The sequence below is a fragment of the Halichoerus grypus genome, chromosome 7, assembly GCF_964656455.1.
Source record: "Halichoerus grypus chromosome 7, mHalGry1.hap1.1, whole genome shotgun sequence".
In the NCBI taxonomy this organism is placed as follows: domain Eukaryota; kingdom Metazoa; phylum Chordata; class Mammalia; order Carnivora; family Phocidae; genus Halichoerus; species Halichoerus grypus.
Window position 1 is genome coordinate 13952125 of NC_135718.1, and position 19022 is coordinate 13971146.

General features: G+C 41.1%; 1 protein-coding gene across 5 annotated transcripts in view; it reads left to right on the top strand.

Moving 5' to 3' along the window:
• Positions 1 to 19022, top strand: part of SHTN1 (shootin 1) — a 97771-nt gene that overhangs the window by 72660 nt on the left and 6089 nt on the right. For 4 of the 5 annotated variants that reach the window (XM_036096295.2, XM_036096293.2, XM_036096296.2 and 1 more), the window contains 2 exons: positions 3682 to 3802; positions 8071 to 8263. The exons of the other annotated variant lie outside the window; for it this stretch is intronic. In XM_036096295.2, coding sequence (XP_035952188.1) covers positions 3682 to 3802; positions 8071 to 8263 — 314 coding nt within the window. The remainder of the gene's footprint in view (positions 1 to 3681; positions 3803 to 8070; positions 8264 to 19022) is intronic. 5 annotated transcript variants of the gene reach the window in all.

Below are 19022 nucleotides of genomic sequence, written 5' to 3' on the forward strand. Positions count from 1 at the left end.
GTTCTTAAAGATCATGTTCACTATCCAGTCATATTCAGTATAATTTTGTGCCACTTCAAGGAGAGAAATTTGCAGCGTAGATTTTTGGGAAATAGTTTACAAATTTAAAAAATTGTCAGAATTTCTTTCTTTTCTGCAAATTGCCCCCATCCTCCTCACTCTGGATTTATCATTAGATTTCTGTACCTTGTCTGGCATTAAGGTATTCCTAATAGCTATTATTCTGGCAATATTATATCTTTGCATTAAGTGTTTTTAAAAAGTGGAACTCATGGTGCTGTCCCCTACTCTTCTTTGCCAAATGGCAACTCTCCAGTACCCCCGTAGAAGTTCCCTTTGAGGGATGATGGATCATTTGGAACCCCCAGTCACTTGGGGCCGAGAAGCCATACAACTCCTTGTGAGAGAGAGAAAGGAAGCCCCTCTTCGGTGGGGCTTTATTGGTGCTTCTTGCTGGCACGCAGACTGTTAGGGTTGTCAGAGTTAGTCCCAGCAAAGCACATGAGCATGGGCAGCCTGCCAGAGGTGCACTGTGATGGAGAGCCGGCACCTGGGCTGAGAGAGGCCAAGAAGCCTAAGAAACCTCATGTTCAGTTCGACTGTAGAACAGAAACCAGGAAAACAAGCAGAAACTGGTGTTTTTGCTGAAGTCAGATGTGACCTGAGTTGTAGGGACGTCACCATTTGGAGACTGGGCCTTTTGCTGAAAGTTAGCCCACAAGTAGAAACACATCTCTGGCTTGGGGTTTGGAAAATCTCGCTCTGTTTGGATGTGGACACTTTCCAAGCCAATTGCTGTAGTTTCAGTGTCAACTGAACTTATTTTTCCAAGCCTGTGTACACTGAATTTTTAGAAGCTGTATGTTTTGTAGATTTAACAAACTTACAGTTTATTTCTGATAGTCACACAAGGGTTTTTTTGGAGGTTTTGGAGACTTCCCGAATCACCCCAGTCATGTAAAGTCACTCTAAGTGGGAACAGCGATTTCTGAAGAATAAATCCATACAAATTAATCTGGAAGTCTCTTTAAAGTTCAGTTGCCTCTAAATCAAATAAAAACAACCTCTAAGAAATTCTCTTTTAGGTTTTTCCCGAACATCTTCAGTTTTTCAGAGGGAATCATCGAATAGTTGGTTTTGCCACCGACAATTAGATCGGTTGGTGTTACGAACATTTAACCGACATGGGGACTGAGATTGAACAGTGGTTTGGGAATCAGAAGAGCTATGTTCAAGTCCAGCCCTGTCACTGACTTACTGTGGGGCCCAGCCCAAACCCCAAGGCTCACTGAGTTTGAATTCTCTTCTCCGTAAAGTGAAGGAATTCTGTGTACCGCATGCCTTCTAAGTGAATTTCTGATTCTCAGACTTTATGACTAATACATAAATAGACAATTTAGACAGTCTTGGTACTTTATCAGCTGAGCTCCTTGATCATTTCAACTGAGCGTCATGTAGAAATCTTTCTTTTCTCCGTAAGTGCCTGCATATTTAAAGTTTACTCATGTATTAGCTGAATCGGTCACATCAGTCAATGGTTGGAGAAAAAAAGTTTGAGATTCAAAGATTAGAACTTGGAAAACGGAATCGTTCAGTATCAGGTGTGATGAGAGGGTGGCTCAGCACCATCAGAATGTGGGGGAATGAATGCTGTTATTCAAGTGAAAAGTTGAGATGATGGTGAGAGAGAAATTCTTCCTTAAAAGATATCCTTGCAAGGTGTATGTGTACAGACACACATCTCTTTCTTGAATTAACTCCAGCCGTTGGGAAAAATCAAAGAATGTTCTTGACATTCAAACAATGTAATAGTCTCATGTAACAGCAATGGCCTTACATTTTTCAAATATCTGTTTACAAATGATACAGCTGGTAAGTTTTAAAAATTGCAAACACATGATTTGGGGAATAGTTTTTCTAATACATTTTTTCAAATTTGTCTTAATTGGCTTAGTTCTATTTTCTTTATCTTATCAGTCTTGATCCTATTTTAGTATTTAAGTCCTTGATGAGTAGGTCAGGATCTGCATTAACTGTCAAATAAACCACATCATCCAATTTTTTAAGTTATAAAATAAGCTATTATTTTACATGTTACATGTAATGTGATTTTCCTTTGAATATATTTTATGAATTTTTGCAATAAATGAAAAGCAGAAAGAGATACTTGGGGGGTGGAGTATCATATGCTTGATTACAGTATGAGCCTTATCTACGTATTTTACACATTAATCTTAGCTGGGTAGCTAATAGCAAAAGAATAAAATCTCCTAATCTTGTTAGTCAATCCCCTCCCTTGCCCCATCCCCACAGGCTGTTTCTCAAAGCCTTTACCCAGTTAGGGAAGAAGCCTTTCTAAACAAAACATAATAACCTATATCATGTGAGATTTGTAACTACCTAATATTACAAGCTATTTTTTTTGTTTTATAGGCTAAAGAAGAAACATGAGTTACCGTTTTTAGCCAGTAGAATTCTTAGAGTCCTTCAGGAAGTTGGCAGGGGAGGCAGGAGCAGGATTAAGGCAAACCCATAGTGAGCTGAGGTGGGAAGGCTGGCCTGGTTGTTGGCCTTGGGGGACAGAAGCTGCCTCTGACTGTGGCATGAAGTCTGGCAAGTTATGCCAGACTTGAGGTTCTGATTTGCTGAGATCCAGAGATTGTGGATCTCCTGGCTTCCCCCCTCCCCAAGCACGTAGCCCAGCTAAGGAAGGCCATTTCAAAGAAATAGTGGGCATTTCTTATGAAAGAAAACTGGACCCCTGGTAATGGTGCAGTGCTGAATCCTTACATACAGGATGAGAAGTGTGTCACCCAGCGTTCTGTACACACACTTGACTGGTCCTAGGAGATAGAGAGCCATAGTTCTCCCTCCATAACAGGCTTCCCAGAGGAGCCAGGGCCGGGAGCCACCGCCTGGGTCTCCCTCCATTGTCTTGAAAGTCAGTACCAAATTCAGCAGGTGCACAGCTGTATGCCATCTCTTGTTTCCTTCAGTATCTTCCGGGCCCTGGATAATACATTCACTGCCTCCTCTGTTAGGAATATGGAATTACGATGCCGGCCCTTCCTTGCTTCCCTGGGTCATCGTAACCCTTCCTCCTTCACAATGAAGTCAGGGGGTGCTCGGGGCAGCCCTTCTTTGGCCAGGCTGCACGAGAGCACCCTGTGCCTCCCGTGGCACCCGCCACACCGTGCCACCAGGTGGGGAGCTGGGTCATTCTGAAGACTCAGCCACACACTTTCAGTGCCACGAGGATTTGGGTTCAGTAGCTCTTGGCTGCTGTGTCAAGAAAACCTTCGAAGGTGAGTTCACTATATGCTTCTCTTCTCCCCACGATCGATCAACATATATCCGAATCTTCACCATCGACGTGCAGGTACCTTCCCACCGCTGAGTTTCACAGTTAGCTCATCGAGAGGGGTTCTTGTACTGTTCTCTGGATGTGCAAGCTAACATCTGACGCCCTCAGTAGCATCTTCTTAAAAGATCCAACACTGTGTTGTTGAAGGTACACACATTACAAAATAATATATATATAGATACATGGCAAATTCATTCTGTTTCCTAATTCCATTCAAATTCTGGTAATGTTTTGCTGGTTTGATTTTTATATTCTTTTGTATATTGTATTAAGACATTAACCTTTTCGTTTTTGTTTTTGTTTTGTTTTCACTTTAGGGGACACTTAACAAATCCACTAGTTCAAGAAGCTTAAAATCCCTTGACACTGAAAACAGTGAAACTGAGTTAGAAAGGATTTTGCGTCGCAGAAAGGTGACAGCAGAAGCAGATAGCAGTAGTAAGCTGGTTTGAATTCTCCGCAGTTCTACTCTTCCTCTCCGAAACATCTGCCTTTAAGTCCCTTTCTAACACGAAATGATCTTGTATAATTTTTAATTTTTTTTAATGTGAGTGAGAAGTATTGGATTGGCAAAGGTACTTATGGATAGATAGCTCATTAGAAATTATATATTTTTGCTTATTGATATGTTTATTTATTTATTTGTTTATTTATTTGCAGGTAATCGAGGTTTTAGAGATTGGGCTTGCTTAAGGCAAGATGCCCCCATGTACTTAGGACGTACAGATACTTAGGATGGGCTCTGACAATAGTGTAGCAATGAGAACAGGCTCTGGATCCAGACCGCGTGAGTTTGAATCCTTGCTCTGCCATTGACGAGCGGCTTGCCCTTCAATTGCTCAACCCCTCTGTGCCTCAGATTCTTTATCTGTGAAACGAGGGTAATAAAAGCACTGCCTCATCGGATTATTCTAAGGATCGAGTAAGTCAGTGTATGGAGAGTGCTTAGTGGTGCGCATGGCACCAAGTCAGTGCACAGGGATTAGGAGTCAGAGTAGGAATTACGCATCAGTTATAAATGCAGAGGCATCGTCTTTATCCTTCATATGCACTCTGTTCATTGTCTCTGCATATGAGAAATGTCAGCTCCGTTACCAGCTAGAAACAACCATCTGAGCAAGTCTGGAGCTCAGAGACTGGGTCATGATGTGCATGTATGAGACCTCAAAACTAACTTTGTATGTCTTCTGTTTTGTTTTTTGTTTTTTTTTCGCACAGCTTGGTCACAGGAATTAGCAGAAACCCATATGAGCTTTTTCCCTTGTGGCCAGGAGGCTGGCTTTGAAAAACTACTCCAAAGTAAAATTAACCAGCAACCGTAGCTAATGGGATGAATCTTTTAGACTCGGTTCAGTCAACTCCAGTTGGTCCATTTAAATTTGCACTGAGTCATGTTTACCAAGTTTAAGTTGCTAGAATAGGAGGGATTTGGGTTTTTGCTAATCAAGCTCTAGTTTCCATGTAGGGATTTTACTCAGACAATTTAGTAAATTGGTTCTTTGTACTGGAAGCAGCAGAATAGCAGCCAAACCTTTATTATAAAAAGTTGAAACTTTTGTTTTCTTCTTAAAAAAAAAAAAATCACCCATTCAGGTTTTAGTTTGGTCTGGAAATTCTGCTGTTAATATCATAGAAGAATTCCTTCCCCCCGAAAATAACCACCTCTCAGGAAAATTAAGCTGTGCTGTAAGAGATTTTTTTTCTTAGAATTGCTTTATAAGCATTTACCAGCCCGCACAATGAATCATTGTTCCTGTTGTGACAATCACTTCTTCCAACATTTCATCCTTGGAGTTTTCATATAGCCATCATTATTGTTTAGGACTTGGTGGATCCCATTTTTGTTCTCTGTCATTTACATTTTGTATTTTGTTCCTGTGGAAGCATTCTGACTTCACTCGTGAACTCGGTCAGATGTACAGCGCTATTTCAGAGTTGGTGTTCAATGGGAGAAACCAGGAAACATTTTCATTTTAGTCAAGATGGGAATTTGAATATTTCAGAGAATGGAGAAAGAAAGGAACACACTGTACAGGCATGGTTGAGAATCTTTCATTTTATTTATTATACCCCACAATATATAAATATTCAATGTATCATTTGAGGGATATTACAATAAGGTATATAGTCAATAGAATCATCAGTATTTGGATAGAGAAACAAGAACTCTGGCAGAGTAGAGAGGAACCATATTGGGGAGAGTGACTTGTAACTGAGTAGAAATTTTCTTTTGAGCTCCCTAGTAGCCAAAGCAAAAAAAAAAAAAAAAGGGGGGGGGAGGGTGAGAGGAGGAAACAAATTTACAAACTCTTATCATCTAGAAAAAGAAATCATACTTTTTTTTTTTTTTTTTAGATGGTACCACTGTTTTTCTAGCATCGAACTATTAGAGGTATTTGCCAAATAAACCTTTTTATAAGGGTCATGGAATGACAAAGTGAAAATCCAGAAAGGGTTGGGGGGTGTAGGGGAAGGGAGTAAGAAGCTAAAGTTAGCACAGCTGCACACTGCATGGTGGGAGCAAATTACAGAGATGAATTTGATAGGTTTATGGCTTCAGGTACACTTGAGTCTCTTGAGATTTTTTTCCTTTTGCACACAAAGGCTTATGGGGAAGCTAATGTGAGGTCACAGAGTGGAGAAAGGAAGCATGGTAAGAGAGGTGGGGGCAGCCTGAGCTTTGCAGACAGCAGATCCCAGGATAGTTGCTATCTCCCTCGGGGGGCCAGTGAAGCACCTTTCTCTTTAGTTTCTCTTATCAGACCTATCTGATACTTTCGGCTCGTGGCCTACCAAGCTGACATTTCAAAGAGCAGCAAGTACCTCTTGGAAAACACTGGACAGCTTAAACAGGATGCAATAATAATAATAATCTTAAATATTATGTATTTTTATTTATTTTTTAAAGATTTTATTTATTTATTTGACAGACACAGCGAGAGAGGGAACACAGGCAGGGGGAATGGGAGAGGGAGAAGCAGGCCTCCCACCGAGCAGGGAGCCCGATGCGGGGCTCCATCCCAGGACCCTGGGATCATGACCTGAGCGGAAGGCAGACGCTTAACGACTGAGCCACCCAGGCGCCCCTATTTCTTTTCGTATGTAAGAAAAATCAGAGTTCGGCTCAGCTCACCCACTCTCTGTCCTTGGTAGTGGGCCTCATTTACAGAAGAGGCAGTGGGCGTTGGTGTTTTCAGAAGCAGATCTACTTTCCTACAAGGACAGATTGCTTAAAGCTGTCTAGCTTTGTAGTCAGCAACTGCCCAAGGGCAGAATAGAGCGGCTCAGAAGCAAATCTTGAATTCAACTTCGTATTTTTTCAGGATCTTTCTTGATCTTCCAGCTCTTCTCTCTTCATTCCCACATCCCATGCACCAGGAGGCTTGTCCTAGGTGGGAGGGGAAAGGTCTTTTGAATCAGGATATTCAGTGATGTCACAGGCTCCTCGGCCCAGCTGCTAGAAGTGAAATAAAGGAGGAAGGCAACTGACGTTTTGGGAGCTGTTGCTTCCCGCTGGAGCCAGAGTGGGGGGTCTGTGTCTCCCCCAGGGAGTGAGGCCACGGGAGGTGGGACCACAGAGCGGCAGAACGGTTTCCCAGCCCCTCTTTCGGGAGGTTTTGCACATCACAGAACTTCAGTTTGGGAGCTGATAGGTTATACTGTTGGGATACGTCAGACATTCACATGCAGATGTGAGGAAAACATGCCAGAGTTTAACATTAACGACCAAGGATCAGCTAGCATTTTGGATTGTGCCCCCTAGTGCTTTCCATTTTAGGAGATGATCTGACACTTGTGAAGGAATAAGACTCCCAAGTTTTGTCCTCTTTACAGTGGTACCTCTCAAGGTTGTCCTCCAGCTTAATTTTATCCATACACATTTACGACTTAGTACATAAATATGTTTTACAAAGATTTCTTCTGAGGTTTCAAGGAAGACATATTGGAATCTTGCTTTGGAAAAAGCTGGCTAGGGTAAGGTCTTTCTGACTAAAGATAGAAAACAAGTAACGGAAGAACTTTGCTTCAGGGCCCGGGAGTTTTGGATTGGTACGCCAATAATTTCAGTAACGAGCCCTATTACAGTCATTTAGACTGATCCCAAAGAGCAGAAAGGTCCAAAAGATAAACAGCCAAACTCTTTGCCACTTAATTTTTAGAATCCTGTGTCTGTATTTTAACAGGAAATAAATCCACTTACTTCTCAATCACATTAAAATGAAAATGTTCATAAAAGCTGTTATTAATGCTTAAGAAGCCTTCAGGAGCCTTTTTAAAAAGAGCCTTTTGACATTGTTCCATTTGCTGTTTAAAACACAGAGCTGAGTTTTGGGAAGAATTAACTCTTGAGAGGCCAAATGGTTCAAGTAGGGCTGTCAGAAAGCCATGCTCTGAGAAGATAAGAGTTTTCACAATTCTGGTATTAATAAGGACTCTGGTCAGCGAGGGAACCATGGCCTGGGTTTTTGTGCTTTCTTAAAGGTCTGTACATAATTTCTCAGCTTGGTCCTGGTGCACTGAAAAGCAGTAGTACCCCCCAAACAGAGCATATTTCTAACAGGAACATTTTCTAGCATGCTCTCGAAATTTTAACAAAACTTGGCCTTCTCACTTCCTGAGAGATTTTCGGCTAATCTGTTTTTCAGTACCATATTAATAAGCATTGCACAGAATTATTAAACTTGAGGTATGTGTTTGGTTTTAAGGTCCAACCGGGATATTAGCCACCTCAGAGTCCAAATCCATGCCAGTGTTGGGTTCTGTATCCAGTGTAACAAAAACAGCCTTGAACAAGAAAACTCTGGAGGCAGAATTCAACAGCCCGTCCCCCCCAACACCTGAGCCAGGTGAAGGGTCGTGTAAATTGGAAGGATGCACAAGTTCCAAGGTTACATTTCAGTAAGTAATGATGCTCTTTACTAAGTAAGTGTGTAGAAGAATCTGTGATGACTAAACTGTGTGTTGCTTTGCTTTCTTCCTCTTCAGAGAGATTTTGATCGGGTTAGCCAATAACTACTCTTCTTCCTTTGTTTGACGAGCCAGCTTGTGATTCTAGGCTCCTAGTTTAGAGCTCTTATTCTGATCCAGAGCAGATACGGGTAAAGAGAATTCCTGCCCCTAAACTGGTTTGGTAATCAGGTTCTTCTTCCACACACACAATTCACCTGGATGATAATTACTCAGCATCACAAGACACTTAATCATTCTTTCAGGATTAAATGCTTGGATCATCCCTCTTAATGATTTATGAGCAGTCGAGGAAGATGCCAGATCTTCCAGAAGACGCTAGATCTTCCAACGTACTTTGAAGGGGACATTTTTAGAACCTTGTTTTCTGGTCCTCAGTGAAAGATGTGCCTTAATACTGCTCTCTCCTGAGAGTGAAGAGATGCTACTTAAAAAGAGTTCTCGCCGAAGACTTGCTTTGGGAAAGTGGCACTTTGTCCAAGAGTTAATCTTGCTGTTGAATGTGTTTCAGACAGATCTGGTGGAGGGTCAATTTGTTTTATAACAGAGGCAAGCTCTTTTTGAAATTAGTCTAGTTTTACTGAAGTTCTCTTGCCAGGGTGTCAGCTGGTTTGCCGCTTGAAGAAAAGGAAGAGGTGAGACAAATCAGATCAGCCGAATATTGTAATCATGGTTAATTAAAACCTCTGACTTCCTGTTCTCTCAGGAGAGAAAGAACCCCCTTTTTTTTTTGTAGCTCTATCTGTCTTAGTTTAAAAGGTGAAGCCTGGACAAACGAAGTTGCAATTCAATTTAGATCTATTTTTGCCAACTGGTATTTTCTTCCGCTCTTGCATTTCTCTCCCTGGCCCTATTAACTTTTTTTCCCCCTCTTTTGGAATGAATGGCCTTCTTTGCTGATTTACAGTTTTATCTCATTTCATTGTGTTTAATTAAAAGCACACTTCCCCTGTGGTCATGCGTTTCCTTTCTTTTGACTGGAGTCATTTGAACAATTCTAACAGAAAGATGATCTATACTCATTCTTCATCTTTCCTATTAAATTTGTTTAACACCTAATTTGACATCAACAGTCTGGCTACATCTGAACCAATATCCAGACACAAAAGCAATTTGGCTGAGACAGGTTAGTTGCTGAGAAATGCTTCAGTGTGCGCGTATAGATTTTTTTCCCTTTACCATTTTATATAGATAATCTTAATCAGAAAATACTGCAACTCCTTCCTCCTTTTGTCTGTCTTTTATTCTCCAAAAGTAAGTGGAAATTACATTTCCAAGAAAGGAAATGAAATAATTGCAGGCCCAAGGTCTGCAAAATGTGTGTTGAATTGACAGTGAAAAGGATCCGTGTGTTGACAGACACAGTTGTTAGATGCCATAAAGGCCTAAGTGAAGCTCAATTTATTTCTCGTCTTGCTTGTTCAATGACTGCTTAAGAGACACATTTCAGTTTAATTTAGCTACTTAAAGCACTAATACAAATACTCGGTGCCGCTTTATTAACTTTTAAACTTTGTAACCCAATGCTTGATTATTCGGTTCTTGACATTCTTTAGCTGAAATAACTAATGCCATGTATTTTCATATTGACAGTCATTTAGCAAAGAAGAGTGCCTTTCTGAAAAATCTGTTTCTTATGTATAATTAGACTATCCAAATGAATCCCGTTATTTTGTGTATGTACCTGGTAATTATTCACTTCCCAGACAGGCACCCACACTTCGTTCATTTATGATTAAACCTAGTTTTTTTAAATGAGTACAAGAAGTTTAACTTAACATAGTTACATGAAAGCTTTGAAAATTAAAATTCCTGTGACGTATCAGGATTCCCTGAAAACTGGTCTGGCTGCCAGGAACAAGAAGGGTTATTTTGGAGGCTGGCTCTAAGAAGTTCACTCTGTTAGACCAGCCATAAGGTGGAGGCAACTACATTGTCTTATCTCAGAGACCTGGATGGTCAAAGCACTTGGAAATCAGATCAGCGATTGTAAAGCAAAATGTTACCTTTGCTTTTTACACTTGATCTTAGCCAAAAGGCCGAGAAGCGGTTACCTTTGCTTTTTAAAATCGTCTCTACTCTAATGATCTCATCCTTGTTTTGATATGTGGCTGCACCACCATGGTGTTTCAGCCTAGTGTCATTTTCTGCTCTTGACGGGGAATCAGGGTCAAGGGAGGGTAACAGTCACAGTACCCTCTAGTACATAGTTTCTCTCTCTCTCTCTCTCTCTCTCTCTCTCACACACACACACACACACACACACACACACACACACCCCAGTCCCTACCACCCTGACCCACCCTCCATCTTCCTACTTTGGCCCCTCTGGCCAGGTATCACTCCACCCTAGCCCTTTGCTTTTGCTGTCCCTTCTGCCTCCTTTGTCCTCCCCGGTGACCACCTGATTTATCTCATCTCTGTCCTTTCTTTGCTCAAATGTCATCTTTTCAATAAGGCCTTCCCTGACCACCCTGTTTAAAACTGTAATTCCTCTTCCTCTAAGCTCTGATTCCCCTCACCCTCCTCCGCTTCTCCCCTGCTAGAATGTAAGCTCCATGAGGGTAGGAGGTTTTTTTTGTCTGCCCACTGGTGTATCTCAAATGCCTGGGAAAATCCTGGAAATTCTGTAAATACTTGTTGAATAAATGAATGAATGAGTACATTTTCAGTATCACTAAAACAGCAGAATGTCAGTTAATTAGAATACCCAGTTAGCCTGCATTTCCCCTGTTATTCAACAGTCCCACATATGCACAGGCTAAATATTGGAGATTTTTGTGTGTTCTATGGTTGGCTTCTTTGGTTTTGTAAATTTTTTTGTTTTAATGCTCAGAGGTCATTTCCAGTCAGCTCAATTTTGTATAACTTCTGCATCTTTGTACCTACACAAGATAAAGTTATCAGAGACAATAGCATGCCCAATTTTAAAGGAAAGATTCAGCTATGCTCACTTGTATGGCCTCAGGTAGATAGGAAAGATTGGAAACCTACTAAGAAGGGTTTTAAAAGAGTAGAAACAAGGGGGTTTTCTGCATAAGATCTTCACTTAATGAGAAAATTATAACACCAAGCTATTCCTGGAAAGTTTTTTTCCTTTTAATAAATTCCTAAAAATCAGCATATATATGTGTTCCAAATAATTGAGTAACTCCAGTCTGGTAGATTACGGAGCCAGAAATACATGGATTTATTTCCTAGGGACTCATGAGATGGCAAGAGATATCTTTAATACTTAATTGTAAGGATTAATTAAAACTAACATTCTTGTCACCAGCCTAAGCAAAGCAAGGGTTTTATTTATTTATTTATTTTTTAAGAAAAAGGGAAAGGTAATCAAGACTTGGAGAAGCCTAATTATTTCCATTTTAATAATAGCTTTAGAAATATTTGTGTCCTGTTAATTATTTCTAATAAGTGTGTATTATGTAGTAATAATATCTTAAATCTAATAGCGAACTTGAATTTCATTAATTCTGATTAGTTATAATTCAGACAGGAATGATAATAATAATCTCCCTTCATGCTATGAGAGGTGAAGAGTTCGGCCAAACAAAATAAATAAATCAAGAATACATATATACATACATAACCAACCAACCAACAAAACTGATTTTGCTTTCATGCTCTTTCCTGTTGATTGAGAGTAAAAATCTGACCTTGTTAAAATATTTAAGACTCATTGATCCAAGTTAATCCATGGGTGGGATGGTCAATGTAAAATAGAGAAAATTCCAGATTACAGATTTTTTTTTTAAAGATACTTGTTTTATTACTTTCAGAGAGCACAGGGTCAGAAAGACGAGGATGGTTTTGTATATTCACCTGTAAGAGCCTGTAGAGCGGGGCGCGGCGTAGCAGGGAGACAGGCCTGAGCCTTCTCGTGTGTGCACAGGGCGGCCCGCAGCATGGGGCTGTTGGCCGGAACGGGAGCTCTCCCTACACCAGGTAAACGAGCGTCCCGACCTTGGGTTTGCCATTTGTGGCCATTAGGCCCTTAGGCAAGTTACTGAGCCCCGGATTCTTTTTCCTCATGTGTAAAATGAGGGAGATAACACCTGCCTTGGAGAGTCGTCATGTGGGCTAGAGAACATATGAGAAGTATTTCAGTAAATTCCTTTCCTGTCTTACATTAAAATCGTAATGCGAGGCCATGGCTGCCTCATCCAGGGCCAGAGCTGAGTTCAGAGTTTAGACACCGGACACCTGCGTTATTGACTGGGCCAGGTTTCCTTGGGAAGGTCATGCAACCTCTCTGTTGTGTTTTCTTTTTTGTGTGTTTTTTTCTTATCTAAAATCGGGGCAAGTAGATGAGGCACTGTCCAGAGTCCCCCGAGAGCTCTACAACCTCAGTAATTCCTCACAAATGTAGTTGCTTGGTGAAGAAGTTCACAGTTAAGCCACAAAAGGCAGGCCCATATTTTCTGCCTGCAATGTGCCTCTCAGTACAGACTGATGGTAAAACACACACAAACCCAGGACTATAAAATAATGTTTAAACTACGTTACCAGAATTTACAAATTCAAATCAAAATCCTTGTTATCCTTCAGAAAAGTACTCTTGGGGGTCAGAATACTCACTCCAGCCCTGTCACTGTTGTTCCAAATGCTCTCAGACCTGCCTGGATTAGAGGTATCTGATCACACAAGAGACAAATTGGACAGCTGGTCCTACAGGAGAATTAGTGCCAGTATGTATGTATGTATGTATGTATGTATTTACATTTTATTTATGTGAGAGAGACAGAAAGAGCACAGGCAGGGGGAGGGACAGAACAGGAGGGAGAAGGAGAAGCAGACTCCCTGCTGAGTGGTGAGCCCCACACGGGGCTCGATCCCAGGACCCTGAGCTGAAGTCAGACGCTTAACCAGCTGAGCCACCCAGGTGTCCCGTGTGTCAGCATTTATTTTGGTAAAAAATGATATGGGCCATTTTAATCTCCCCTGTATGTTCAGTGTGTATTTCCAAATGACTTTGGCTTTTGAAAGTGAATTCAGTTTTTAAAAATAGCCATCAGTTTGCCACAGTTGCAGATAGAGATTTTTTAATGTGAACAGTATACGTAGATATGAGTGAAGCTGTCTTCCATTCTAAGCCTGAAACATGTTAGCTCTGTTTTCAGTAGAATGCAGGAGTCTGCTGTTCTCAGTGGTACAGGTGAAGGAAACAGAAAACATTTTGGGGGGAAAAGCCTACAACATTCCACTGTATATGGGTTTTCTCTTTTTTTAGTTAATATTTTTTATTCTTTACAACCTATATTATATGTTAAAATATATTCATATTATAACAATATCTGTCCAAGAGGAGAAGTACTTTAATTGCTCCAGGCAGGATATATACGTTGATTACAGATGAGACGATGGGTAATGGCACCATTTTCTGCTTTGGAAGTTCTGGGCTTTGGAACTCGCTTCCACGATGTTTTACTGTTGTTACTCTATTTCACTAACATTTATTAAGCCCTGTACATTCATGTGTTATTTAATTCTTCTAAATGTACAGATTGGACATAGCTCCATTTTACAGATGTGAAAACTGAGGCTCGGTGAGGCAAACATTCGGCCCACAATTCTATTCCTCATCAAGAGTCGGATCAGATTTCATTTGAGCCTATTTCATTCTACCTCCAGAGCCCATGCTTCTGAACTACAGCCTACTGCGTTGAGCATATTGAGAGCTTGAGAAATGGAGGGAAGAAAATGACTGAGATATTGTCTTCTATTAGAAGCAATGATGCTGCAGTTAAATCCCCCCAGCCGCCCGCCCCCACTGGTGATCCTCACATCCTGCTCCTCTGACCCTGTCTGCTCATAGGTAGTTCATCCCTTTGCCCCTCCCGTTCCTGAGGCTGACCTCACCAGGTACAGTGTGTCTCGCCAAGGGAAGAAGGTGGTAGCCAGTAAAACAATTCTGGAAAGGGGAGCCGATCTGCATTAGCACCGAGACTTAAAGAGTGGGCGAAAAGAAATCATTTTCATGTTTTTTGTGTCAAATGTCCAGTAAAAGAGGCAAAAGCCTCAAAAATTTTGCAAATTACCGTATCACCAAAGCAGCCTCAGTGACTTCAGAATCTGTGGGCATACGTTTCATGTACACACTTTTTATTTTTTTGACATTTTCCAACATTTTGAAGAATAATTTATTCCCCAGGAGTCAAAAATCTTGAAAATATCTGACTAATCATTGGGTTCGAAAGGTGCTTTTTACTAAATCATAATATAATATGATAATAGAGAGGTGAAGCACTGTGAATCCAGTTGTTTCAAAAACATACCTTCTATAGCCCAAAATAAATTTTGTCATATCAACTTTATGCTATACCTTCTTTTTTTTTTTTAAATTTTATTTATTTGACAGAGACACAGCAAGAGAGGGAACACAAGCAGGGGGAGTGGGAGAGGGAGAAGCAGGCTTCCCGCTGAGCAGGGAGCCCGACGTGGGGCTCGATCCCAGGACCCCGGGATCATGACCTGAGCAGAAGGCAGACGCTTAACGACTGAGCCACCCAGGTGTCCCTATGCTGTAACTTTTTAAGACACCTCCATCTTGGGTCATTCACCCATTAGCTCCTTTGAGTTTGTGCATATGTGTCCATTGGTCGTCATGTTTTTAGGCTGTAAACAGAGGCAGGACAGGTGGGCCTTCAGTATAGAGAAAGAGGTGAGCAGATCTTCAAAGAGTCAGGCATCACAGTCGGGCAGAGGCCCAAGGTGCGACCTCGTGCTCTTGCCCTCTTGCTTCTCTGTCTCTGAAGAGTGTCATGTACAAACAGGTGGGTGTTACTCATCCCTATTGAGCTTTATTCATCCATGCTCACTTTTCCTATTAACACTTCCAGGAGGGTGAATGTCCTGACAGTCACAGCTAAACAAGGCAGATTGTTCATTTCATCTAGTTACTTCTATAACACCTTGCTTCAGAGAGGGAAGAGAACCCATTTGAAAGTGGACTCAGGGGGCGCCTGGGTGGCTCAGTTGGTTAAGCGACTGCCTTCGGCTCAGGTCATGATCCTGGAGTCCCGGGATCGAGTCCCGCATCGGGCTCCCTGCTCGGCAGGGAGTCTGCTTCTCCCTCTGGCCCTCCCCCCTCTCATGTGCTGTCTCTCTCATTCTCTCTCTCTCAAATAAATAAATAAAATCTTTAAAAAAAAAAAAAAAAAGAAAATGGACTCAGGTTCCATCATCACTGGTGTACCTCTCAGTGATTTCACAGCTGGGTCTTCATCTCTTGGCTCTCATTCTCAGAGACAGGGTAAAGCTGCATTTGCCAGAGTCTCTTCCAGTGAACGCTTCTCTCACTCATCATGCTTCTTTTCAACCCCAGATCTCCCCCAGAACTCTGAGCTTTATCAAACTTGTACTTTTTAGCCATGAGACAGGCAGCTAGCTTGCCTTTTTTTGTTCGGGAGGTCAAAACAGGCCACACTGTGCCCTACAAGAATTTTAAAAACAAAAGTCCAGGTATCAGTGACCGGAATTCAGTTTCAGTAGAAAAATGTCCATTTCTGATGAAACCATTTTTATTATAATTTGCATTTAATTTCTAGATCTGTGGTGTCTCTAAATATGTGTGTCTTTTGTCCCCATACAGATTTATTTTTGTGAGAGTTCATCTTGTTTGAGCCATTAACTGAATAGCAAAGGGTAGTTGATAAAAGACAAATTTTAGATGTCTCTTGGTTACTGTGATCAGTCAAACATTTCTATGAAAGAAAAAACCTAATTGCCTTTCAGGTTTTGAATTAAAAGTAAGATTGATTTTATCATCGTTTGACCTCTAACTGGTCTCTTCAGTTTTATGTCATTATTTCCAGTGTAAAACTAATGTAGAAAAATGAAATTGAAAAGTACTGCTTTTTTTGTGTTGGAGCTGGAGAATCTGAGCTTTTGAAATAGGTTTCAAATAGAAATTGAAATTCTTAACTTATTTTTAGGGAAACTTGGCATAAAATTCTTCTCCCAAACATTGACCTCAGCTGGAAATGAATTTGGCTGGTCATATACCTATTCCTTGAGGGAAGTGGGGGTCAACATTTTGTTCAAGTGGAAAACAGAGTTCTTTTAGTCCCTGTGGTGGGAGGGGTGGGTTTTTTTCCTGTTCTTTCGTCGCACACCATTGCCTCATCTCCCCCTCTCCTCCTTTCTCTTCCTGTGTGTGTGTGTGTGTGTGTGTGTACGTGCATCTGTGTGTGTGCGCATGGTGTGGAAAGGAGAATGGAGGGCCCCTTCCCTGTCCTTAGTAAACATTTGCTTCTGAGAAGAGACTACTAGCCAGCAGAATGAACCGCATGGAAGTTACTGCTTAATCTGATGCTCTTATACAATTAAAGGATTTGCTGTGCCCTCCACTGTAATCTTAGTGCTGTCGAATTGTGTACTCACACCGCAGGAAGCAGCTCTGCTCGGCAAAGCCCCGCTACAAAGGTTCTCCTTGTGTGCCTGTCCATGGATAATTAAGTCTTAACAACAAAATTAGCAGAACAACTGGATGTTCTGGAAGTTGAGATCCCCTCACTTCGTCTTTTTTTTTTCCTCCCCCCCCCCCCCAACCCTACCCTGGGAGTTACCCTGTGGACTGGCCGAGAGGTCCGCCTGTCAGTATTGTCTGACGAGTGTTCTGAGTCGCTGTACGGACACCTTCTTCCAGGTTAATTGTTGAGGCTGTATGACATCTAGTGTTAACAGTCTATTGAGTAAATCCCCAAATGACTGTGAAAAATGCTACTGAGTCATCCTCCAGTCTCTCAAAGGATTAATTGCCTCCTAACATTTGCCTCCAGTTGCAAACACCTATGATTTTAAAAGACTTAGCATAAAATGTATCATTTCTGCAGAGAGAACCAAATTGCCTCTGCTACTTTGCAATGTTTTTTTTCCTTAGCATCTTTCAGTAGCCTCTGCAGTGTTTGTGTTTGCTTTTAGTTGTGTATGGTGGTGCCCAGGGGAGGTTTTTAATTTATTCAAAGAGAAGTCGCCGACTAAAACTTAAATGCAATTTCAGAGCTAAGAATAAATTGACTTCACTTCTAGAACCCAATAAACACATTTCATTTGAAATATACTTTGTCCTCTCTATGAAAAGTGGCACACTGAATTCTCTGTGACTTCCCATCTTAAAAGAGAGTTTAAAGTATAAATTTAAAGAGAGGTATTTTAAAAATTATAAATATTGTTCTGAAAGCCTAAAAATGAAAATGCAACATTTTACGCATGGCAGCTCTTTTGAGGAGCCATTGGTATATATGGTAAATTTTGTAGAAGACCGTGTCTCTTAAAATACTTCTTTTAAATAACATTTGCTTTTTAATAGCTGTGATCTGGATGGATTTTTTTTTCATGGTGACTTAAAGTTGTGGAAAATTACAGAAAGGTTAAAAGGTAGCCCACAAAAGTATCACACACATTTCAGAATCTTTGCCTGAGCTGAAATCCATCTTAGTTCCCGCTTTATCGGTGTTGATTTTGCTGGTGAGAACGGCCCTGGGTTCCTGAGCCTCCCTGGGGCCAGGGGATTTCGGGATCTGTGAGTGTCCACGGTCCAGCGCACGCTGGGATCACAGGAAGTGGGACAGGTCTTCGGGGCGCGCACGGCAGTCTGAGCCGCACCCCGTGCACCGAGACCCCTTTGCTCCAGTTACTCCACTAAAGACGGTACGGCTCCCTGTGGACCCACACGTCTTTGCCCAGCCATTGTTACTTCTATTAAGAAGGAATTCTTGTTAATCTTTAGGGCAAAGCAGCATCTGATAGCTGGTGTCAGATTTTCAAACCACGGTGCTATTCTGTTGTTTAATGATGGTGGGTTTTTTTTTTTCTTCATAATTTAAAATTGTATCTATTTTTTCACCAGATAGAAGCTGACCCAAATCGAAAAACTGTTCTTTGACCTAAAATGGAGTTTTGAAAAGTATACACAAAGCCCAAAGAATCTAGCTTCGTTCTACCTTCATTATATTTGAAAGTATTAGAATTGGAAATCATACAGACAGTCGCACCTTATATTTGAAACTCTCCTGGGAGATTTTGGACAAGTGTATTAAAATCTCCCGAAAAAGGAGGGTGTCTGAGGGAAACAACGAACACCATCTCTGCTATAGAGCTGCTCTCGAGCAACTGCATAAAGGGCTTCGAAAACAAATCAGTCTTCTTATTTTTACACCAGGGGGAAAAATATAAAAACTGACTTCCTCTTTGGAGTTTTCCCAGGAAACTATTTTATAAAGACGAATTTAAATCTTTCCGTTTTCTGTCCTTGGAGGTGGTAAATATGATTGCGGCTTTATTCATTTTTATGGTAAATGAAACAGAGTTCAGACCGTCCGGCTGTGCGTCATTTGCTGGATGGCTGCCACCGACTAATGCAGACGTCCCACTGGGAGACCGGAGAAGAACTATACTTTGATTCACCAGATTGTGTTAAATAGTCCAGCTGTTGCGATTTGAAAGATAGTTACCTCAGAAGTGAAGTAGAAATGAACTTGGCATTTATGCCTCAAACCATTTTTATACTGTTTGGCAATCAGCTTTTCAGAGGTAGCATTTTATAAAATAACTCTCACCGCTTAAAAGTTTCATTCACTGTAACATTCAAAATGTCCCACCTTTATATTATCAGTAAAATTAAGCTTGAGTGATATGCAGAATTTGCATGAAATAAGCATTTCCCCCTTCATTTCATGAGCTTTGA